At 41.9% G+C, this 25,744-nt stretch overlaps 1 protein-coding gene and 1 long non-coding RNA gene across 2 annotated transcripts in view; one reads left to right on the top strand and one right to left on the bottom strand.

The window, feature by feature from the left end:
- The window catches only part of PTCHD1 (patched domain containing 1), a 36,035-nt gene extending 30,516 nt beyond the window's left edge, over positions 1 to 5,519 (top strand). Inside the window, exon 3 of the mRNA XM_042036129.1 lies at positions 735 to 5,519. Coding sequence (XP_041892063.1) covers positions 735 to 2,389 — 1,655 coding nt within the window. The 3' untranslated portion in view covers positions 2,390 to 5,519. The remainder of the gene's footprint in view (positions 1 to 734) is intronic.
- LOC121668422 overlaps positions 1 to 25,744 on the bottom strand; it is an 88,670-nt gene that overhangs the window by 2,807 nt on the left and 60,119 nt on the right. The window contains exon 3 of the long non-coding RNA XR_006017367.1: positions 521 to 782. This is a non-coding gene — a long non-coding RNA (uncharacterized LOC121668422). The remainder of the gene's footprint in view (positions 1 to 520; positions 783 to 25,744) is intronic.

Genomic DNA, 25,744 nt, shown 5'->3' with positions numbered 1-25,744 from the left:
ATGGTATATCCATTTTAAGAGTCAATTAAATACATCACAAAATGTAGGCATTGCCAAGAAAAATAGGGCTGTATTTGGTTTTATAAGATCTTAGATATATAAAGAAGACCAATGCCTTAAGCAGCTCCATATCAGTTTTACCACTCTCCTTCTCTAAAATTTATTTGTGCTTTTATTTGTTTGTTTCATTTCTAGGATTTCTTTTTCCTGATGGAAAATTTGTCCAGGAATTAGAGAAATCGGTAACTGATTTAATTGATAATTTTCAGCTTATATGGAATTTTCATTTTTTACAGATTTTCTGCAAAGCAGCCAACTAATTCTCTGGTTCCAGAATAGGCACTTCAAGGTCATATATCTTTGTTTTCACCACAGGTCAAGATACCATCACCAGGAAAAACTAATCTGAAAGCATCTTTCATCACAGGCACTTGGAAATAATGAAACAAAACAGCCAAGCAGAGTAAAAAAATCCTTTTGCTTTAACCCATGAATCCTGTGCCAGCGGTGCAGAACTCACCTCAAGCACTGGCAGTAAGGTTTGCTAGGCAGGTAGCAAACAGACTTCTGTGGTTTACACCTCCATAATAATTTCTCTCTTCTGCAGAACGTTTCCTTCAAGCACTGGTAGCATCCAGCTGTGTCTCCTTTGAGCCTTTTAGCATGTCCACTTTACATTTTTCCATGTAATTCAGGATTTGTACTTTAAACACTCGCTTTGTTCTCTGTTGTAGGTCATGGGTTGTATGGGACTTTTGAAATGTTGTCCTCCTGGAGAAAAACTAGAGAAGACCAACACGTTAAAGAGAGGACTGCAGCTGTATTTGCAGACTCCATGCTCTCGTTTTCTCTCACCACTGCCATGTACCTGGTCACTTTTGGAATAGGTGCCAGTCCCTTCACTAACATTGAAGCAGCCAGGATTTTCTGCTGCAATTCCTGTATTGCAATTTTCTTCAACTACCTCTATGTACTCTCCTTTTATGGTTCCAGCCTGGTGTTTACTGGCTACATAGAAAACAACTACCAGCATAGTATCTTCTGCAGAAAGGTACCAAAGCCAGAGGTATTGCAAGAGAAGCCTGCATGGTATAGGTTTCTTCTGACAGCCAAATTCAGTGAGGACACGGATGATTCAGAGGAAACAAACACTTACGAGAGTCATCTTTTGGTGTGGTTCCTGAAACGCTATTATTGTGACTGGATAACAAACACTTACGTCAAGCCTTTTGTAGTTCTCTTTTACCTTGTTTATATTTCCTTTGCCTTAATGGGCTACCTGCAGGTCAGTGAGGGGTCAGACCTGAGCAACATCGTAGCGACTGCGACTCGGACCATCGAGTACACAACTGCCCAGCAGAAGTATTTCAGTAACTACAGCCCGGTCATTGGGTTCTACATCTACGAGTCGATCGAGTACTGGAACACCAGTGTCCAGGAGGATGTGTTGGAGTATACCAAGGGCTTTGTGAGGATATCTTGGTTCGAGAGCTACTTAAATTACCTTAGGAAACTCAACATATCTACTGGATTGCCCAAGAAGAATTTCACTGATATGTTGAGGAACTCCTTCCTGAAGACCCCTCAGTTTGCCCATTTTTCAGAGGATATCATCTTTTCCAAGAAATACAACAATGAAGTTGATGTTGTGGCCTCCAGGATGTTCTTGGTGGCCAAGACAATGGAAACCAAGAGGGAAGAACTTTACGACCTCCTGGAGACCCTGAGGAAGCTCTCTCTCACCTCCAAGGTGAAATTCATCGTTTTCAATCCATCATTTGTGTACATGGATCGTTATGCCTCTTCAGTGGGAGCCCCCTTACAAAACTCCTGCATTAGTGCTTTATTTCTGCTCTTCTTCTCTGCATTCCTGGTGGCAGACTCTCTGATCAATGTCTGGCTCACTCTAACTGTTGCCTCGGTTGAATTTGGAGTTATAGGTTTTATGACCTTGTGGAAAGTGGAACTAGATTGTATTTCTGTGTTGTGCTTAATTTACGGAATTAATTATACAATTGACAACTGTGCTCCACTGTTATCAACCTTTGTCCTGGGCAAAGAGTTCACAAGAACTAAATGGGTGAAAAATGCCCTGGAAGTGCATGGGGTAGCTATTTTGCAGAGCTACCTCTGCTATATTGTTGGTCTGATTCCTCTTGCAGCTGTGCCTTCAAATCTGACCCGTACACTGTTCAGGTGCTTGTTTTTAATAGCATTAGTCACCTTCTTTCACTGCTTTGCCATTTTACCTGTGATACTGACTTTCCTGCCACCCTCCAAGAAGAAGAGGAAAGAGAAGAAGAATCCTGAAAACCGTGAGGAAATAGAGTGTGTTGAAATGGTGGATATGGATAGCACCCGAGTGGTCGACCAAATTACAACAGTCTAACTTGATTTGTTGGCTGCTTTTTTACACTAGGTCTTACTGAGGAAACAAAAAGAAACCAGTACTGACTAAATGTGTGGGGAGAGGAAGGAGATTGGAGGTTTTCCCCTCCCTTCTCTAAGCTAAACCCAGGAATATTCAAAATTATGGGAGAAATTAAAAATAAATTTAAAAAAAAAAAGAGCCGGGGTATTGTACCTTGCTCAGTTCCTGTAACAGATTATATGAGAGAATTTGCACACTCATGCAAAGAGAGGTTAAATTGTAGATGCATGAAGTAAGATCTAATGGAAGAAGTTGGGTTCTTAAGCAGTCGTCTGCATCGCCTGTACTGCAGATGCTGCAATTATTGTGGCTAAACCAAATCATGTTGAAAGGTCAACTGTCAAGGCTGAAGTAGCACTAAATGTTCGCTGGATGTAAAGGCTTTACAAACTTTCTGCACAGCAATAACTCAAGTCAGTGAGTCAGCTCTTATAAGTCTTTGCCATCACATTTAATTTTTCTTTTCTCCCCTAATCTAAACATTTATGCAAGACTATATAAAAGATAGCAAACTGTACTGGGAAAGAAGGCAGTACAGAGCAACCAAGTGCTTTCCAAACACTTTTATGTTATGAATCACATTTTTTTTCCTAAAAGTATCATTATTTTAAAATGGAGATCATCCCTTGTAACATTTTTAATCATGGTTTTATAGCTGTTTCTTTTTCTTATAAAAACAAAAAAGAACAAAAAAAAGGAACAAAAAAATCCATGTGACTCTGTCACTCTAGAAAATATATAATTCTATTTTATACATGTCTCGCTACTAGTTAAACATGTAATCTGCTTTACCAACTGTAATTTTGTTAGCACTCTACTAAGACACGTGAGTGGATCTAGCAGCAGACAGAAGATGGTGTACTGAATATTTCAGCACCAAAATCCATGATACAAACCTCAGATACTAAAATGTCATCAAGAAAGTGAATGTTAGGGCTCTTTTAGTGAGAGCCTATTTCAGGCCATTCACTGGTAATGCACACTAAGAGGATTAGAGGGTAGTTTTACATAATGTATAACTTAATCCCTCGATCGTCCTAGAGTACCTGTAAAGCAATAGACCTTGCAGCTATGGGCTCTTCCAGGAGACAGTAGACAGGGAGAGTTGTGTGGAACAAACCGAAGGTTGGGACTGTGGTTTAGTAGCAGCAAGTTTAACAACGTCCCCAAAGAGCCCATATCTAAGGAGCCTATTGAAAACATCACATCTGAGAGGGGAAAAAAAAAACAACTTAAAAATATTACATTACTGGGTCTTTTTGGAGCCGTGAGTTCTAAATCAATAATTCTGTCAGCATCTGTGATGTGGAGTAATACAGATAAAGCAGCATCTCTTCCCTCCTCCACCCCCTCCACCCATAAACGCAACAGGCTCATTACTGTAAGGTTTTATCATGCAGTTGAACCCTAGTGGGGATGTGTAAGCCAATTCTGTAGGTTTTGCTGAAAGTTTTCTGACCATACATTGCCTGTGAAAACCCAGTAGCAGGAAGCTGACTGGTGTGTCGGGTGGTTTCATATGGACTGTTGCTTTGTGGTGCAAAATGAATGTATTCCAACCGGACTCCCTTTTGCAGCTCATCTGGAAACTAAGAGTACTTGAAAAGTTTTCAGCACATGGCACAAAGTTTGCTTCAGTGCCAGTATCTGGAGGGGAAGGGATATGGCAAGAGCCATGGGGCTTGGAGCACTGGGAGCACTGTGGCTCAGGAGGCTGCCTGTGGTACCTGTACAGTCACTAGGACATCTGTGGTCACAAACCCAGGGTGTGCTTCATTCCATGAAACATCTCTTTAGAATCCAAATCCCAGTGACCCCCAAATGCCCTGTGCAAAACCTGCAAATGCCACCTACTGAATATTAATTTTCAAGCCAAGAGATACTTCTAAAGCATCCTTCCTAGCAGAAAATAAGATAACCAGATATTTTGCCCTGAAGCAAAATGTTACATTCTCACTAGCAAAACAAGTCAGCAGTGCAGCTGGCAACATTTACTTTCCCCTGGATAAGTCCCTTCCCTGACCAGAAGAAAGGAAGCTGTGTCCAGGAATGCACAGGCTCTTTGCTTAAGTAAACAACAGTTGCTTCGGTAGCAGCTGGGAAGCTGTAACAACAACTTCAGCCTTGGCAGAACACAGGCGGACACCTTGAAGACAGCCAGATGAATGTAAGGCTAGGAAAAAGATCTGTTTCCCCTGTTTTCTTTAGACTCAGGCTTGGGGTTATGTTTTCCAGCCAAAAATTATTCCTTAAATATACTTCACTGTAGATTTTCTGTGATCATCAGTATGTTGTTTAAATAATAGTCACCTTGTCCCCAGTCTGTTCAACAGGCAGCTGCAGTGGCTTTTAAACTTCTGAGGGCATTAGCAAATTAGCTGAGAGTTACAGAGGAATTGCAATTCCTCTGCAGTAATCTACTGACCTGTGGGACACTTGGAAATGGGACATGTGTCAAAGAGGTTGTTTGTACACTGCAGAGAGGAATACATGGCAAACACTGATTTTACACCTCTGCTATCCCTCATGCTATCACTTGCAGACACCAGACACCAGACACAAGATAGTTACCATAAATCTCCTCACATCTAATTGCAGTGCATAGACAGGAGCATCTTTAAAAAGATGTCCAAAGACAAGATTGCAGTTTCACAGATCTCTTATTAAATCTCACCATGTGAGGCCTTCAGAGATCTTCAAGAAAGGTGATAAAACCAGGGATAAAATTACTTCTCTATCTCCAAACCTGTCAGAAAAAGGATGTGGAGGCACTCCTGTGACAAAGTGCTGCAGAAGAGGCTTGGGTGTCCACAGAAGGCAGGGTGAGAAGTCATGCAGTCCACGCCCTTGCCCCCAGGGCAGACTCAACAACATGTAAATAATTTCTGAAGGATGTTTGTTTAGCCCATTCCTAAAAGTCTTTTTAAGGGCAGATTCCTCTCCCAGCAGTTCTCCCCCAGTGCCATGTTACCCTCTCCAGTAACCAGTAACCAGTAACTCCTGCCAGCCACCCAAGACTGGGTTAGAGAAGAGGAGCTGTGCTCCTCTCCACACAGGGATAGGACAGGCAGGAGACTGGAGCATCCCCAAAAGAGAGAGAACCCGGAACAGAGCCAAAACCACCTTACATACATTTTTCACTGTGCTTCACATCAAGCTGCCATTCCATTCCCCACCTCCAGGGTTGGCAAGGTACAGCTGATGCCTTTTCCTGGTCTTAAAATCAAGAGTCAAACACAGTTAGAAGGGGAAAAGGGATTTTACTTTGGTATTTATTTTAAGGATCCTTAGGTGCACACATCTAGGTCAAGTGCACCAAAATGCACACCCCCAAAAGATCTGGTATAACATTATAGGTTTTACTAATTAGCATATCTATCAAAGATTCCCCAATGAGAGGCTCGAATGAGCCCCCCTCCCCAAGGAGCCTCCCCCTGGATGGTTCTATCTTGGTTTACAGAATGTGTTCTGGAGAGGACCTTGGGGTCTGGGGCGCACTGATCTCTACGAAGCTTCTAAAATGTTTAGTCTCCCAGCTTGACAAACAAGTCTAAGAATGTAGGCAAAAGCACTAAGAATACAGAAGTTGTAAAAGGTATAACAGGGGTATAAAAGAAAAGGCAAAAAATCATCATGGCATCACAGCCATGGAAGTGTCCAAGGTGCACTCAGCCCAGGTCCATGAGACTTCTGCCTGAATCCTGTTGTGTCTGAGGGATGCACCAAATGCTCCTTGTCTACAGGTAGCTTGAATACCTCAACATGAACCATGTTCTCAAGGTTTCAGACTATGCTAAGCCACTTTGGCCTTCCTCCCCTTCAACTTTTTCCTCTGGAGCAATTATCTTCACCAAAGTCAGTGGACCTCCCTGCGCCGACTGCGCCTGGTGCAGATGCAGTGCTCTGTTCTCAGTCCAAAGCACTCCCAGTGTCAAACTGTGCATAAGATTTTACCCTTACTGGTGAACCTCCATTTTGGAAGACTACCTAGGCTTAAGCAGATTTTTGTCATATTCTTAAGTGGCATTTTAGCCCAGGTATCACTGTGGTTTTGTTTGCAATATAGAGGATCAAATTTTTTATAAATTCAGTGAGTAGAATACAGTATTATACACTGTCAGGCACTGACTAAAATCTAACAGTGAAAGTTTTAGCTAAGGCTAATAAGACTATGTAGGACTATGGCTCACTGAGCACATATACCTTCTACAAACATTAAAATTCCCATACAGTAAGGTATGGTGTACAGTATATTTTTACTACAGGGTAAGCATGGGGAAAAAGAGCCAACCTATGTGCATATGGCCCTCAAGATCAATCCAGTTTTCTTGTTATATAACTTCTGATGTTGTGTTAGCACAAGTCCACTTTCAATTTACAATTACTCTAACTGGAGAAAAAAATAAAGAAAGAAAATGTGGTATAGCTGGAATAACTATGTCATAAAAATTAATTGATGAAGGCAGAATTTTCTGCCCAAAGCAGAAATGTGAAAATGTTCTAGTTAGATTTAAATTATGGCTGGAAAGGTTGAGAAAAACCTGTCAGTCAAAGAAAAAGAGCTTCTTTTCCAAAGACAAGCAAATACACTTACCATGGTCAACTGCATGAACCTGGAGGGAATACAGTACCAAAGTGGCCTGAGGTTATGTTGAGTCACGAGAGGATTCACATCTGCTCTCAGAAGCCTTCTGAGCCAGCACTGAATTCAGGTAAAACATGTACTGTAAATTGAAAGGTGTACTTTTAAATGCTTTTTTCTAGGCTGACTGTCCTCCTGCGAGCCATGAAATCCCACCTCAGTCAACACCTTTAGTTTTATTCAAAGGGAAAACAAAACAAAGTGGTGGCATGACTGGGCGGAGATCAGGGGAGTCCAGAAGGAAGACTGGCTTCTCTGAAAAACAGAGCCAGCAAAGCAAGGGGGTTGCGGGAGAAGACCTGGTGACTTCAAATCTTAGCAAAGTGGTGGTTTTTCCTATTTGTTAACTTTGGAAGCAGATAGCACGTTCAGGGAGACGCAGGGAAGGGAAGCCGAGTTAACAGGAGCCAGCTCCGGGTTTGCTGTGGACTCAGTTACAGTAGCTCCTCTGCATGTTTGGGAACTGTCAGCAGGACGGGAGTGTGGGAGGGGCAGGGACGGCCCCTGTGTGGGCACTGGGGATGCCAGACCAGGGGCTGTGGTGGTGCCATTTCCCTTGTCCCCATCCCACAGCCCTGCCCAGGGGTTCCCGGGGTGAGCAGCCTGCAGAGAGCTCCAGCTCCCGGGCAGGAACAGCTCCTCACGATTCCCACGCTGTGGCAGCACTGCTGGCAGGTTTTGCTGAAGCAGAGCTTGCGTGGTAATGCACAGGCCCTCTAGGAAACCACTTTCTGGAAGCTCTTGGTTAGAAAGAATTACCCAGAGCCCTTACCTCCCCTGCCTTTGCACATGTTAAAACCCTGATCCATAAAAATCAGATTGTACAATTAGCTGTGTAGGGACAAAGTATTTCTTCCATAGCTTTATCCCTACATATATCACTAAAAGTACATGTAATTTATTTTCTTATAAATGTTGTGAAATAAGTAATCCTTTCTGGGGTACACACAAGTCTGATGAGAAGGAGGCAGGGAGGGGAGAGAGCCCCTTCCCCTTCCTGAAGGTAGGAAGAATCTTCCACCCACGGCCAGGCACTACACCATCACTGCAGGGCACCCCCATGACCCCAGCTCAGTGCAGTGGGGGGGCAACCTTATCCCCCCTCCCCAATCTTATTAGAGAACAGGGAGAAGCTTTAGCTCCAAATTATGGGGGGGACGAGCCCCCAGGAAGCCCTTGTGAAACCCATCCACTGCCAGGAAAGTGCAGTGGCGAACTTCTTGTTTGGTTGGGGTTTTTTTGAGAAAGATACGGCAAAAGTATCACAGGAGGGGATTTGAACACAAATTCCTGTCCATGGTGCATGGGTTGGAGCAGAGTGGCATGCCCTGACATGCCACCCCTTGCCCTGTTGTCCTGGCACAGCTTCCTGCCTGGAGAGAGGGCACCTCAGCATCACGTGCGCCTGCCTGGGGCAGCCGCTTCTCAGGCACAAATTGTTCTGATGTCGTTGGCATTCTGCAAGTCATTACCTTTTTTTAATTTTTGGGAAAAACAAAAAAAAAAAAATCAGCATAAACAATTCTAGATTATTTAAGCTCCAAGAAGTCTTAATCTGTGCATCAAATAAATGGCTTGCAAGATGTCAGGGGTTTTCGTTTAGGCTTTTTTTAACCTATTTTTACTATTTTTGTATTAATTTAGGGGAAAATTGTATAATGAATCTCAATGTATAGCATAAGCCTAAAATAAAATGGCTGTCTCTCTCTTTGCTTCCTGTGCTCCCAAACTGCTACAGAAATCCTGTGCCATCACCAATGCAACAAACTGATTTTCCTGGCCTAACCCAAATAATCAGGATGTGCATCCTCTCCAGATCCCCACAGAAACGGGTGGTGGAGTAGTTCAGGGGCACCTGCTCAGCATGGAGCCAGCGATGTCCCAAAGATGATGGGCATGCTGCTTCTCCAGGAGCCCCTCTTGTTCCAAGCTGCACACTGCTCAGCAGCAAGCACAGGGAAAATCCCTTCACTTCTATTAATTTCCATGTTATTGGGATCTAAGTCCTTTTTTGGGGGGGTGGTTCTAGATAATCCAGCAGCAGGACCCCAGCCTCAGCAGGCAAGCCAACATCTAAGGCAAAAATCTGAAACTGGATCAAAAACTACAGGTTATCTCCTCAAACAAGAACCAGACCTTCTGAGATCTGGTAGGTAGGTAGACCTGAAGTATTTCTATTGAACAGAAGTAGTTCTATTGAACAGAATTATTACTATTAAATTTTTTCTTACCAAGACCGTACCAGCCACAAACTTAGAAGCTCCATCACCACTGAGAGACCCACCTCTCCCACCTGAAGAACTGCAGCTGCTGCCCCAGGATCTTCTGATGACTGTGCTCAATCATCTTCTTCTCATACCCAGGCAGATCACCCATTTACACTTTTGCCCTAATGTTTGGAGGAGGGGAGCAGCATTCCTACAGCCCCACTTGGACTAACTGCTTCAAAGCAGAAGCAAACCACCCTGCCAGGGGATGAGGGTGACAGCTACAGATGCTCTGTCACACCTGACTGCAGAAATGAGATATAATTCACTTTACTGTAAAAAGCAGGTGAGCCAGATCCAATCCCAAGTCACTGCAACAAATATCAGGGCTTTGGGATTTTTGGCTACCAAGGGCTTTTGGCCTCTTTAGTTTAATGGAAAGTTTGGGATAGCAATTTAAAGGTGACTCCTGTCACCTCTTACAGCTCCTGGCCTTGGCCCTTTCAGTCATTCTTTCTCTCATTGCCTTAAATGCAGAATCCACAAGCACTGTTGCCAAAAATTCTGTCTGGAACTGAAACTCAAATGATTTCAATTTTTCTAATTGCTTGTATAATATGAGAGGCTACGTCTAAGCATTGTGCAGGAACTTGGAGAGCAAAACCCCCGTACCAGGCTGGTGTTCCTCATTTGTGTTAGCAAGAGCTCCTTCATGCAAATCTCCAGAGATCTAATTTACAAAATTCAGGCTTTCCAAATGTGTGATCAGCACATTTTATTCTGAAAATTCATCTGTACGTATACCTTCAAAATAGAGGCATGTTAAATCTGATTTTTAGCTTATCAAGGAATACAGTTCAGCCCAACAAACGTTCATGAGCAGCATGTGTGAATTCCACATGCAATTCTTACACTGCCACATACAAGTCAGAATATTTTCATTCCAAAATACCCACATTTCCATCTTTATACAACTAATTTGCACACAGAAACTAGGCAGGATTGTGAACCCAAAACAGTGAAGTGTGCTCATGTCCATGTTCATCCTGTAAATATCACTTGAACTTGTAAAGGTTAATGGCAATATAGAACTCATTGAGAAGAACAGGGCTTTTTTTGCCAACTTCAGTTTACTGGCAGAGAATAACTGAAATATATGCCAAGCACTAGCTAGAAAGAACCCAGTAATAAGACATTCAACAGTCCATCAGCAGAGAAAAAAGTCCACTTGAAAATTTATACATATGAGAAATGTAAGAATCGCGTTAAAGGCCTTAGCTGGGTATCCAGACTATACATAGCATATGTTATATATGAATGCAGAATATTCCATTCTGATTCTTTTTGGCCACATTCAACCCTCTGAAATATTCTCTGTTCTGTGAAGAGGCATACTTTTGAGCAAAACTGACATTTTTCTTCTTAGAAATTACCAATTTGCACAGGTGAAGTTTGCTGGAAACAAAATTTTAAATGCATACAAACAAACTGAAGCCAGAAAACACAATTTGTAAAAAATATGCCTTCACATACTGATTATATTTCATAATAAGCAATCTGTTCCCTGATGCTACAAGTAAAAAGTGATTTTTTTATTTGTCAGCTATATTCAGGAAAATGAGATGCCCCACTAATGTATATATAGTGCATACACCCCCATACCTATTATGTATTTCTTACACGCCCAACACAAGTTGGCTCTGTATAAAGAGGAGGAAAAGCCAACCTAGAAATGTAGTTAAAAGCTGGTAGGAAGAATAGTTTATCTGTACTGAAATTAGTAATGAATCAGCAGGGGAGGAGCGACAGAGAAGTTTGGTAAAGAGTTTAGGAACAAAGACAATAGCTGCAGAAATGCAGAGCTGTTGAGAAACTAAAATACTCAGGTTTTATTGTGTCAGGAGGACGAGAAAGAAATTATATAAAAACTTCTGAGTTGCAAAGGGAAGGAAGGTCTAAGGTAGTATGAGAGAGAGAAAAATCATGTGAACATATGTAAGACTAGCAACTGTAAGTTATATTAAGGCTATCTAATAAAAGACAGGATCTGTCCATATAAGGAAAATAAAAAATCACAGCTGCCTAATTATATGATTTCAAATATAGATTCAGTACCTCATTGTTTTGGAATAAAAGGAGGAGATCATTCATAATCTAATCTGGAGTCCAGAACTGGAGACTTTAACATGATATATAAACAATATCATACAGAATAAGAGATCGGTCATGGCTTCTGGCTCAGAACTTGCTGAAAAGTGACAAATTGACTCTCACTATTTTGCTGCAGCTCTTACTTAGAGAAGAGCAGCTGACTTTAATGGTTCTGAAATGGCCATACCTTCCTGATAAAATACTTGTTTGTTGGAAGCATTTCTTTTCTTTTCTTTTGAAGATGTGATCAATTTTCTCTCTGGACAAAGTGAACCCTCAGGCACATAACCTACAGCAAGAAGTGGGAAATTCCAGCTCTCCTAAGGTGATTCCTGATTCATGGACATCCATCTGAAATTGAATTTCTCTTTTCTTTCCTCTCTGCATGCTATTGCAGGCTGTTCTAAACTTGTCTGTTGACAGTTTTACCAATCAGTATATCGTGCCCCTCTTTGCAAGAGAGGCGGGGTTCTACCAAGCCTCTCCTGATGTTGGCTCCAGAGGCAGTGGCCACCTTATAATTTCAGGATTATTCCTGCTTATTAGCTCCTCTCCTGGGAGCCTTTCTGTCAATCTCTTGGATCTTACTGGAAGGGTGGCTACAACGGCTGTCACGGGACAACCAACATTTTGCTGATCTGACATGCCTCTGATATACACAAGTGACATAACATTATTAGATCTAGCAAGGAAAAGCATCCAAATCTCACTGTCAGGACATCATATGATATTTAATATCACCATCTGTGAGGATGTTTATACAGCAGATTTATTATATGGAATTTGCAGAAATGGGGAGAAGAGAGAGAAAGAGAATATCAATTAGACTGCTCATTCAGCACTTTCCAAACCTATCCATCAAAGGAAGAGTTCTTGCCTCACAGTCAGTGGTGATACCAAGCCTGAAGAATCTAATTTACAGAAAAAGGTTAAAAGAATTTGGCTTAGAAAGGGGAAACATGGACTTAAGAATTATGGATAAGATTGCTAACATCAGTGAGTTCCTTTTTTTTTTTTTTTTTTTTTTTTGCACAGTATATGCTTCAAAGCCAGAATCTCTGAATATGAAATGTCTGAAGTGAGAAGCAAATAATAAATTCACGGAGAACATTTCACAGGTAGAAATGACAAATACATATAGAAAACTGTAAAGTCGAGGGAGACAAAAAAATCAACTCAGATGAGAAATGCCTAAATTTATTGTAGAGAGCTCCATAAAAACCTAGACAGAAAATCTCCTAAATGTACTCACAGCCCTGGAGAGCTCTTCAGGTGGTCTCTTCCAGCACCAGACCAAAATAAAGGTAAGAGTTTTAAATTATTGAGAACTAAAACCAACAGAGCTTTAAAGTGTGGAACATGGGTACGGGAGAAATGGAAAAATTATGGGAAAAATACTTCAACAAAGTATTTACTCTTTGTGTGCACTGGCACCTCTCCACAGATTTCTTGGGAGTTATAGCCAATAACATTTGTTTAAAGCACTACCCAGACAACTGTTCCCCCCTTCCCCTGGAAGCCAAAGGCTGAGTTTCATTTTGTCAGTCTGCTTTCAAGGCAGACGATCCCTCTGACAGTGTCTGAGTGACAAAGGACCTGAGACACAGAGGTGAGAAGAGATCAGCACAGGAAATGACCCATACCTGAGCCATGGCAGGGCAAAGTATTATTCCTCCTTCATCAGAGAGCTGTGCAAAAGAGGGCATTCCAATTCTTAATGTACTTTAAAAGCTTATAAGTAAAATCGGCCTCTGTGGTAGTCTGTGGTTTCCCTAAGCACAGACTGTGCTATGGATGCTGTCCAGGCCTACTTATGCTTGTGCTTTTCCAAAGCTTGGTAGCCCTCAGCCTTTGGCTTCGTGTCACACAGCCCCTCTGACACTCATATTGCAATTTTTATTGAGATACCTTTTTGGTGAAAAAGACTTTGTTCAGAACAAACAAACCTTTTTAAATGCATGCTCTTCTATTTGCCCCAGGTTCCCACACCTGCCATCTCTATTCCCTGTAAGTACATTTGGAAATGAAGGTGGCCACAGTGGGAAGGAGAGAACTGGAAACCAAGTAAAAGTCCCATCATTGCAGTTAAGGGACAGCTAGTTTTGTGAGGCTCAATTACCAGTGATTTTGTGAGCCTCATTTTCCACTACCAAATTTTAAAAAGGTGCTCACTATTCTACTCCAAGCCAGGGAGAGCTATGGATTTTCAGTATACTCCAAGCAGAGTATAACCATTGGATTGAAACCATGTTGCCCAGTGGAAATAAAGCATTGGGAAGGGGAGGAGAGGTGGATGGAGTTGCTGGATTTGAAATTTTCAGCAGAAAAGACTGTGTTTTCTTTTTCTAAAGAAAGTTCACATATTTACCTTTGTTCTGATAGGAGAAGTCTTCAAGTCTGACAAACTCAAAGCACATAAAATCATTTACAAAACCTTCTGTGCAGGAGAAGAGAGGCGGGAGGTGAGCTGAGAAAAGACATTAAGGCAGTAGCAAATGCAAACAATAGCAAACATTGCACTTCTAGGAAACGCAGATTTGAAAGCAGAATTGGCTAAATGTTACCAAAACTCTCCTGATGCAGGAGAAATAAAGTCAGGGAACGATTGTCAAAAAAGCGTTTCTACAGTTTTTAACTTCCTGTTATGGTTTATTTTTAAGGTCACCAGATCCATGGCTTTTACACTCCATTCAAATCTGTAACTGTTTCTTCAGACATAGGTATCATTAATACACATTCAGCCATTGACCAAATATAAACCATACTCAGGTGGCCAGCCATAGATCTCAAGTAGTCAAATGTCATCCCTTACAGCTACCGCTATTCCTAAAATACATATAAAGTATATATATTTCACAGAATAATGGGGGAAATCTATACGAAATTCTAACCTACCTGAAAACAATTTGCTTTAAACAGGCCAAACAGAATTGAAAAATTGTTTCCAGCAAATACTTTTATAGGCTCTAAATGTGAAGGTAAAGTAGCTCTATTCAAGCCTTTTGAAGAGAATGAATGAGAGAATGAATGTGAAAAAGCACATGGAGTGCAATTTAAAGAAGCAAGCAAGCAAATCATGACCAGAGAATGTCTATAAAACCTTGGCAGTTGACCTTCACTGGGTGAGGATGGTAAGTGGTTTGGAGAATCAGCATTTCATCAAGTGGTTGAGTATATTTTTACCCTTTTCGGATATGAACCAGCTCATCAGGTAAAAACTGATCATGGAGGTTTGTCCATTTGCCTGCTCTCAGTGAGCATGAAAAAAAATCATATTCCTAAATGAGTCTACGGTTTCTGCTGACTTTGGTTAATTCCAGTATGTTTCTGTTAACCACTAAGGGGACAAAAAACAGAAATAAAAATGCTCCAAACCTTTATTACTTTTTCTTTTCTTAAGAATCTATCCTACACCTCCCATTATCTCCTTTTGCTATGCCAGACCTCTCTTACGAAATTCCCCAGTTTTGGCCAATTGACTCAAGCACTCCCCTAATACGCTCTTGCAATTGTAAGTACTCAGGGGTTCCACTAAAAGGGTGGCTGGATGCAGCTTCAGGACTAATTGTATCCTATGAGTTATAGAATTATGCACCAACAGCTAAAAGGACACAATTACAAGGTGAACTATTGTGACACACACTGTGTAATGTCATACAATCAAATGCAATGTTTAGTAAACATGAACCTCTTTGTCATTTTGTATTTATTTATACAGGTTTAAAAAAAATAAAAATAAAGCACACATTTAAAAATATCCCTTTCTCCATTGTGTCTCTGCAGCATTATGCAGCTTCCTGTCGAGGCTGATGGGTAGGCAATGACTCGGTCGGTGCCTGGGGAACTAGGCAATGACTAGCAAGGAATATGCAATTCTTGTTTGATTGAATTATACCTGCAAAGAGAGGGATACAACCTTCCAGAGAATGTGGGAGAGAAAAGGAACAGCTCACCAGGCATTTGCTAGGAGCTGCCTAGGTGGGAACACCAAATTTCTGCAGAAGTAGGAGCCTTAACTAACTCACTGCGTAAAGGACTGCATTTTTCCAGCAATGTGCCAGTAATGAAACACCAAAGGGTTTCTAATTCCTGGGCTCTCTTCCCCAGCTACAAAGTCTGGGGGAAAAAGGAAAGGGGAAAAATGTCTTCCACTTACAGCTGGAGAACTGATAAATCTCTGGCATGCCCTCAAAACAGGGATGTGACACAGCTCTGCAGGGAGCCAGCTCCTGCCTGTTTGCCCAAGGACCCATGGGTTATCCCACCAGCTCTCTGTAATACACAAAGGCTCTGCTTTGCAGACCTCCAGCACAACTGTCCCCCTCTCCTCTGGCAGTGACAACACACATTTCCAGATCTCTGTCTTTCTCCAGAGGAAGATTCTCTGGCACCTTGCCCTCCTGCAATTCCACCCTCCTTCTCTCTCCTCACTTGTTCTCATCCTCATTTATCTCACACACTCACATAAGAGATTCCTATGCAAAGGGGTGACCTCAGTCCATTCCCCTCTGGCCTAAGCCACACGACTTCCACCAGCAAAGGAAAGCAATTCACAATTCTGGCAAAATGATCATTTTTCTCCTTTCCTCAATACACCACGAGAAATGGAGAATAATCTAAAGACAGATACCCAAAATACTGCAGAGGGAACAAAAGCCAAACATGTTACTAATTTTTACAAAAGATGTACCGTGAGTTTAGTGTAACTACAATGAGTGGAGGGGCCATGTCATTATTTTTTCCAATGGTTACAGAATCATAGTGGGTTTTGTGGCAACAGTTTTGGTTTGTGCTTTGAATACAAAGCAATTACAATGTCAAATGGCATTATTTTGAAAAAAAGAGAAGCGTTTGTGAAATTTAATTGTGTTCAAATCCCAGAGTAATTGTGGTAATATGAATTATCATGTCAAGTTTCAACTCCATCTCTACATTTGCACTGCATGTGTGTGCATGCTCACATTTGGTGCACTCAGTGGTACTCTTAGCAGTCATACAAGAGGGAGATCCCACATGGGCTGTTCAGGGCCAGCCCAATTCAATGTTTTCACTACTACCAGCATGGATAGTGTACAAAAGGATATGTTAATAAAGCATTTTCTGCCTAAGTTGGGAAGAACTACAGAATTCTGAAGGCTGAGAACAGAGTCAAAACAGACCATTGGAAGAATGATGTGAAATCAGCTGTAAGAAATTCAGAAAAGGCAAGTCCATGGAGGAAAGAGAAATCAGTGATGCAAACACAAAGTATGGAAAAACTGATTAAACAGCAGTTTAGCAGAAGACTATCAGAGGTTGCACTTGGTCACTGCTTCACAGTGAATAAAAACTGTCACAATGCTACAAAGCCACCACATCTAATCCTTACCCAATTTATTAAAAGAATCACATACAGAAGACATGGAAGACTTTTTCTTTTTTTTTGTTCTCCTTAGAGGTGATGAATCTTCAACTGAACACTGTAGGCATGACCCTTGGAAAGAGAATGGAATTGAATGAGAATGAGGAGTCAGAAAAATGCACTTTCTTCAGGAAAGCCTGCTTATTCTAGAAGAGATGAATTTGTGAACCACAGTAATGCTTTTCTGTATTAAAAAGGAATATAAGAACAGGTATCAAATGCTTCTTGTGTCCCCTGAAGGTGGGACAAGACACAATCAGTTTAATTTGCAGCAAATATAAGTCAATTTGCATATCCTAATTCCAAGAATAGGCATGCACTGGGAATATGCCTAGGCTGGCTGTGGAACCATCTTTAGCAGGGTTTAAAGAAGAGGTTACACAAAAAACTGCTTGAAACAACCTAGATACTGATTCAGCCCTTTTTTTTACAAAATCCAGTATTTTACAACTCAAGCATGGTATAGCAATTTAGGTTGCCCCAAGCTATGTCCCTTTAAATTGGCTCAGATTGTGTATTCAGAAACAGAGGCACCTTGAATTGCTTGTCATGTTACTTAGCATAAAAGCTGGATTCCTGGCCTGTGGAGGCTGGGATGTGTTAAAAAAAATGGGAGATTTATGTATCTGTAGCTAATACTTTTAAGTACGGCAATTTAAAAGTTGTAGCAATTCAGCCACAATGAGTGGAGAAAATGCAATGTCTTCTACTGTTTCCTGATGCACTTTAATATGTATCTGTGAAATTCAAGCTCTTTGGCTCACAGAAAACCTCTGCTGTAAAACATTCAGTAAGAAGGGTCCATGAAGTACAGAATAACAGCAGAAGAAAGAGACAAATTAATTTGCTGGATAGACGATTATTGGAAGCTTAGGAGAGAGAAATACCAGATTAAATACTTTCTCCATTTCCTTCTTGCAAATCACTCTTTCGGTGTTTAATGAGTTCCTATCAGTCTATGCAAATAATTCACAATGAATAATTTATCTGATATTTTTTCTGTTTGTGGGATATCTAAAAGCAAATTGGTTTCCTCTCACATATTCATTATTCAAAATTATATTAATACAGCCTTAGGTGAGTGCATTTTTGCTGCAGTTGCTTTACTCTATCATTCAGTTTTCATACCACCTACATGTGGCAAGGGTCCCACCAAACTCCCCTTGTCCTCAGGGCAAAGATTCCTTCAGGGTGAATTAAGGTCCCACTTTTAACAGGCTCTGCAGGGTATCTCTCTGTCCACTGATGCCATGGAGGGGGCTAGCCTCCTAATCTGAGCATCTGGATCCAATGTGGGTGTCTGGACTAGGCTGCCCAGTGGGAATTACTGCCAGTGCTAAATTAAGGATCCTCTTGAGCTCCCCCTTTCCAAATTAGCTGGCTGAAGAGAAGCAAGATTACCCAGGGAAAGAGAAGAAGGACTCCTCCAGGCATCCCATTTCTGCCATTGATGTTCCCCGTCTCTTCCATTGGCTGTTCCTTGTCAACATTATCATAGAATCATGGAATACTTTAGGTTGGAAAATACCTTTAGGATCATTCAGTCCAACTGTGTATTACATATATGTTTGCACTTGGTTTGCACACAAGTGGTAGGAAAAGGATTATGACCTTAGTTTTGAATCTCATTTTAATAGTTCCTCCATGAAGGAAATTGCCACCATACTTGAAGTATCTCCACAATTTTGGGTACAGTCCATGGAACTCCTTCTGCTCCTTGGAACAGAGAATTAAATACTTGTGTGGAGAACTTTCAATTCACCTCTGTCATGAAGTTTAGGGATGCCAGACGGACCAGCTAACACAACAGGCATTGCTCCTGTCGTGTAACACATTGAGAATGCCAAACAATGACAGAGAACTAGCAAGGTCCTTCAGCAAGCAAATTTTGAATAGGAAGAAAAGCTTGAACTGCAGTTGTTTTTCCACATGCAGTCAGGTCTTTTGATAATCACATTATACAGAGGCAATTCTATAAATTTCCTCGTGACTTCAGTGCAGACAGTTACGGGTTTTGGTAACTGAACATGATGAAATATTTGTGTTGCTAGAGGCACTTGACAAGGAGACACACTGTATTAAAAGTTCAGTGTGTCCAGCTCCTTCAAATTCCTTCTTTAGCATTTTCAGAATTCAGAATGCCATATACACCGCAGCATTTGCCTTTGCAGAATCATCTTCCTCAGAAGCTCACCTCAGACTTCCTCTTTCACCATCTCAGACTGTTAGAAGAAGTCATTCAAAGTTATCAAGAATATTTTTATTCACAAATGGAAAGGCTCATTCTCTTTACTGCTATAAAAAGCCAGCTTAAACTGCTGGCTGCTTGTGGCTGGCGTATTAATGTAAAAGTGAGAGAGCTTGCATGGGGGAGATAAAAAGGGGCAAATGAAAGAACAGAAAGCATGCAGGGAGAGAAAACATATTAACAGAAGAGGGGGAAAAAGGTCAAAGAAATAAGTGGAATGGGAAAAAAGCAGAAAAAGAAGGCAAAATATAGAGATATCCTCAGTAGAAAGGAAGAAACAGTAAAGAAAAACAAGGGTATTGGGAAAAAGCAGGGATGAGGATGATACCAGATCTTAAAATAATTCTGAGAAAATAGATAGTGATGCCAAAATCCCAGTAATTGAATTTTTGCCTTGAAAAGCCAGTGACAGCTTTGCTTAAATGTTTAGCCACATAAAATCAAAATCCACGTCCCTGACTGCATGTATCTCTCAATGAAGTCAACAAGAATCGATAGCAAGAGCAGCATTCAACTCCATGCTGTTTTCATTGCAGAAAAGGTAAATACAATACTCTTTCCATACCTGCACCATTTCTCCATCTTTTTGTAGCCTCTGACACGCTTTCTAATATACGTCTATCCCAAAGCCACTGTTGTTAGCCTTCCTGTATTGATGGCATCCAGCTGAAGAGAAGCCAGTGAGGGAGAGCTCACATATTGTCTGTTCTTAATAAATAATCATTAAAGCATAGATTGGCAGCACCACAGCATTGTCCAGCTCTCAGTCTATTTGCCTTGAGTCAGCTGCTCTGTACTTTCTCCCTATTCTTGCATAATTGAATACTACATCTTACATTTCTTTTTTTCTCTGTGCAAGGACTGGTCTTACCTGAAAAATATTGTAAGCTCATTCAAATTTCATGAATTCATCGGATCTAATGCAAACTGGAGATACAGGAAAAACAAATAAATTAGTAAACCAGCACCTCTCCACTACCCATTAATGGTGGGTTTTTCTGTTTCCTTTAATTGCAGCCCAGGCCTGCCTAGCGTCTCCCCCATCCTTTGCAAAGGACACTGAAAAATTTATGAGCAGCCCAAACTTATTCAATCATTTCAATATCTCAGACTTACAATATATCACATAAAGTGAGTACTCAAATGCTTGAATCATTACACTGAGGCCGTGTTTCTTGGATCAGTGATGTTTCCATCCATCCACCCGATGGGTCTGATGAGACAATCTGCAAACAGGGGCCAGACAAGGAAGTAATAGTGTCACATAAGAGTTAGATAAATGCTTCACTAGTGGAACCAGCTTGAAGATTTCTTGGCAGTTTAGACAAAAACTTGAATGTCTTCACCACACAAGCAAATTAGTGGGTAGGTCTCCTTTCAGACAGTGGTGAAACTCAGGTGATCATGGTGGTAGAGGGTTGTGGGTGGGAACAGGGGGCACAGTGTCACCAGGAGGGGCAGGGAGCTGATGTGGGCCATGAAAATCTGGAAGGGGTGGCAGGATAGACGATTATTGCTGGATTATTGCTCCATTTCTGGAGTTCGTGGGGATGCCTGTTTCCTACCTTTCCATCTATCTCACAGGTACAGATGCACAATCTCCCAGTTTATTTTATCTCTAGTGAGGCTCTGGTCTACAACAGGGACACAACAGAGTACCAGACCCCAGCCCTGCTCCCTTGGAACCCCAACCCACGCCCTCTGGTGGAGGTGATCGAGCTGCCAGGCTGTCCTTGCTCTGTCCCACCCCAGTGGCGCAGCTGCCCGAGGGGAGCTGCACTTCTTCCCAGACGTGGTTTCCACCCCATCAGCTGAGGTGCTGCACACCGAGGAGGGGACAGCTCGGGCACTGCAGGCACTGCTCCCAGCAGCTGCCAGTCTCCCTGCCTGTCTGCTGGGACATGGGTAGGAGCACACTGCCCCGTGCGCCAGCCTGAGCCAGAAACACTAACGCTGAAAAGCACATTCTAAAATGTAACAGGCTCAGGTCTTCAAGACCATCTCACCCATGCAAAAACCTAATGATTCTTCATGTGGACATCAGTCTAGATACCAGAGCCGTGATGATTTGTAGGGAACCATCAGACTTGTAGGCTTCTCTGTGTGTCTCATTTGGGATGGGAAGACAGATAATATACGATCAAGTTGATTAGCCAGAGGGAGTGACTTACAGTTTCGTGCACCGTCTGCTTTGTACACCTAAACAACAGAACAAATTCAGATATATTCCTGAGTGGCCTATATAATCAAAAATATCTATATCTAGACCCTAAAACAGAGCGAGGATTTGTTTCCCTTTTAAAAGTCAAGGTGTCCAAGCACATAATATAGAAGGAAAGAAAACTTAGTATTTCCCTCTAGAGGTCTTTTAACGAAAGAATGTGTCACAATGATGTACCGCAGGTAGAAAAAAATTTGATAAAATAAAAATGTAGAATAAATATTATTTTTAAGGACACTGTCTCACAATATTTTTGGTTATGATACAAAAGCATATATTTGATTTGCACAATAAGACCCTTTCCAGAAATACTGTATAGTCCTAAAATGTCATGCTGTAAAGCAGAATCATCCATCAAAATGCAAAATAAGCAAGTTTCTTATTTTGGGACAAATAGAGCTCGCCGAAGATATGAGGTCAGGTGAAAAGAAGGAAAATTTTCTGTATTTTTCAGCCACCAGGATTGTGAGAAAAATCCTTTCTGAATTCTTCCCATCTATGTGCCTGTGATGTACCTGTGCAGCTCGAGGTTCCTTGTACACAGAAAGCAGGATGCATTAATCATGAGGAACAGAGGGCCTGGAGCTGCAGTGTGCCACTCCACTTGAAAAGCCTCTAAAATATGCTAGTGCCAGATCTGCCTCAGCTGAAAATTGTGTACTGCTCACAGTGATGCATCTGAAAAGAGTAAAATTAAATGTATGCTCTCAGAAAATTTGCTGCACATCTACTCCCAATTTCTTTCCATTTCTGCCCTACCAAAGGCTTGCAATTTCCTTCTCTGTCTTAAGCATGTTCCTTCTCTATCTTTCATCAGACCCACAAAGCTCCCTCCTGCCTTTCTCATGAAAGTTCACCTCAATGAAATCACCAAGGTAAATAGGGCAAGCAAGATTTTCCCACTACCTCGCGGGGAATTCATCTGCCCAGGCTTCATTTTCGGTAATGTATGGCTTTTGTTCCTGGCCTCCTCCACACAGTTACGCACTTAGGCACGATGATAATCTGGCTTTCTCCCCATGTACACCTGGCAGATGGTGGTGTGTATTAGCTCTGACGGCAAGCACTGAGCAATGCAGCCTGCTCGTTGTCATACTGGAGCAAGAACAGCCTCGGCCACATTCCCAAGCACTTACTCTTTGTCTGGAGTTCCTCAGATATTTCAGTGCCAGCCATACATCACAACTTTAAGAGCTGAGGTGACAATTCAAAATACGAAAATCATTGCAGAGTAAATGAAGCAAATGATCGTTTTTGACAAATACACATGAGTGTGGCACTCAGAAATCTGGCTTGAATGTCTCTAAATAATTAAATTTATCTACCTCAGTAACTACATTTGAATTGCAAATTAGCTCTCCACCTCAGCCCTGCTGCATGCGTGCATCTCTGCTGGTACCTGAGCTCCCACAGCCTGCTAGCTCCGAGTGCAGGAGCACCTTTGGGTGGATGCATTTCGGTGCAGAGAGCACCCAAGGGTGAGGACGCTTGGCTTTGCTGCACAACGTTTTGTTGTCACCCTCCTTGCACTTCCTTTTGGTGCTTTTTAGTGGGCGCTGTGCTGTGCGGCACATCCACAGCCCAGGGACAGTGCCACACACGGAGCTGCTGGGGCAGGGCTGCTCCTGCAAACCTGGCTTAGTTCCATCACGTGTGTTGTGGTATCTTTTAACTGCATAAACCATCCTCTCTACCACGCTCCTGTCCTTTTTACACAGAATAGACAGGGGCATCACTGCTCACCTGATATTCCCCCCTGGGGGAATGACAAAATACACTGTTAACTCCCTATATTGTTTCCATCTTTGTTCAGTTCTCCACCAATGCCACCTTTATTACAAGTTACTCAAATCCCATTGTAAGACAGAATTATCCATCTCCCTACCACTTCTCAGCATATGAGCATTTTCCCGAGAACAGTGACTTTGTTCTCCCAAATGTCCTGTGAGATGAGGAAACTTCCTTACATCCATTTTACAAATAGATGCTTGAGGCACAGAGATATTAATGTCAACAGGGCTAATTCATTTGAAGGGTTTGCAGTTTGACTTTCTTAGGGAACCAGGCATTTTATTGCACTGCATTTCTCCACAAAATACCAGTTTTCTGGTCTCCATTGGAAACTCCAAGCATCCTTCACTTCATTTCAGTAAGTCAGACTGAAGGGCTCAGATAAGAAATCCAGAAATTGAAGAACACACAGGCATTACCTGTGAGAAATGTCAGTGAAGTGATGTGATTTAAATCCCCATGGAATTCCCGCACGTCAGGAATAAAATAAGGTTCTCCAGGGCAGTATTTAACAGCCCATCCCAGGAGACTTCCTCTTGTTCCATCTTACTCACTGCACAGATTCCCAGTTCCTGCAGCAAATAATGCAGAAGTCCTGGAGGTGACGGTTTCTCCCCATAGCTGTGACACATCTCCCAGCCCATGTACCCTGAACTATTTACAGCTCTGTGGAAAACCCTGTGTGTAAGGGGTGAGCAAGTAACCCAAAATTGCCCTTGTTGCCATTCAGGATTGTAAAGGCAGCTTTGCACTGGCAACTTGAAAACTGATTTTTTTTTCCAGTTCCATATCTCCCTCTGGTGCTGTAAGAAAACCCTTAGAACAAGTGAAGAAGGGGCTAGGAAGTTTCCAGGTTTCATGCTTGCAGCTCTGAAGTGATCCTGAGGTAGGAATAATCCTCTGCACAAGTGTCACAAAGATGCCAATGGCAAAGGGCCACTCTGGTTCCTTAGGAAAAGGAACTACACTCCACAATGGCAGTAAGTGAATTTTGGCCCTTGTGCCCTGAGCTATTCTATTCCTCAGGCCAGGTTCAACTCTCCTGGCACCTTGTGACTCTTGATACCTCAGGTTCTGTCCCACCTGAGCCCTGTCCTCATCCTGCAGGGCTCAGTCCTGCCTCCTGCTTCCTCATCCCCGCTCTTCCCTTAACCATTCCCATGACCCTCTCCAGCACAGACACACACTCACAATGAGCACTCTGCACACAGAATGAAATCAGACAGCAGAAACTTCAGTCTTTCATGGGCATTTTCACAGCCAGAGTAAGGGACAGATCCTGACACCAGCCCTGCTCCTCACCCAGCTTTCCAGCCCTGCCCTAAAGCTTTAACTGAGCAAGGCTGTCCCCTCTTTCTTGCAAACAGGCAAATTGTTTCAGAGAATAGAAATTGTGCACGTTTTGGCAGTGAAAGTTCTAAACGTAACTCTTAAATTTTAGAAAAGTTATGAAACATAGAAAAACAATTATAAATATTGTTGTGTCCTAGAGTGAGGCTTGATTACCTGGCTGCATTATTTAAGGAAAGCTTTTACAAACAGAAAGAATATGCATGTGATCTCTGGATAACCAGACAATCTCAGCTGACAAAACTGTAACTAAATGACCACAGTACTCAGTGTAATTCTCTCTGTCAGGTGGCCAGCTCTCTACTAGCCAGAGATCAAGAGGTGAATTCTCTCTATAGTGTCCTTTCTCTGTATCTGAAAGCAAAACTCAAAGGTTTTTAGCAGCACATCCAATTTATCTCTTCCACTAACAGGCAGCGTCCTCTTAAAAATCTTTTCATCTCTCTATAGTACTAAATTACACAGTCCTAATCCCAACTGAATCAGATGATTGTGCCCATCTGTGCTGTGGAGGCACTTGCAGATAGCTTCACTCAACATAAGCAGCACCTGCTCTGCAAACATCATACCTGCTATCCACACCTAAAAGCGGTTTTGGCTGACTGACAAGCATTACTCTTGTAACGTTAGCCCAGCTGTATAGTATTTATTTATATAATCTGTTTTATATGTATGTGTTTATGTATTATTATTGATAAATAATAGAATAGAATAATATAATGCAATGATAAATTACATCACGGTTTCATTTGTTGGTTTGTTTTTATAATGAATTTATAATCTGTTAGTCCAGCTACATCTTTAGGTGTAGTTAGACGTATGGGACAGAATAGGCTATCTGGAGTCATCTGCCATATGCACTGGCTACAGACATCATGGATAGCATTGGCAAGGGGAGGAGGTTCGTGCAAGTGTGATCTTTGTATTTTTAGAACGAGTTTTCTCAAATCTATCAAATGAAGAAAGGATATTATACTGATTCCAAGTGACTCCATCACTGCAGCTGGATACAAGATGCTGGGTGGTCACAGTGCCTGCTCACAGTTCAGTGTCTTACATCAGCCGGGTTGCAGCATCACCTTTCAAACACAGACAGGCCTGGTTTTCCATGACACACCTAGCTTGCCATTTAGGCCTAAGCCTGAGATCTCGGACCAGCAAGGCTGCCAACCTGCCTCACTGCTGTGACAAACTCATCAGCGACCGCCAGGCTTAAGACCATGATGCTCTGGCTGGACCCCTCATACCTGTAGCTTCAGGTTGCTTCCAGGATGACAAGAGGAACTTTGGAACATGGTTTAA

Source organism: Corvus kubaryi, unplaced genomic scaffold (assembly GCF_017639235.1).
Source record: "Corvus kubaryi isolate FWS band 111438036 unplaced genomic scaffold, C.kubaryi_AGA036_p1.0 133, whole genome shotgun sequence".
NCBI classification, from domain to species: Eukaryota; Metazoa; Chordata; class Aves; order Passeriformes; family Corvidae; genus Corvus; species Corvus kubaryi.
The sequence above is the reverse complement of the archived record's forward strand: the minus strand, read 5'-3'. Positions and strand labels throughout refer to the sequence as shown.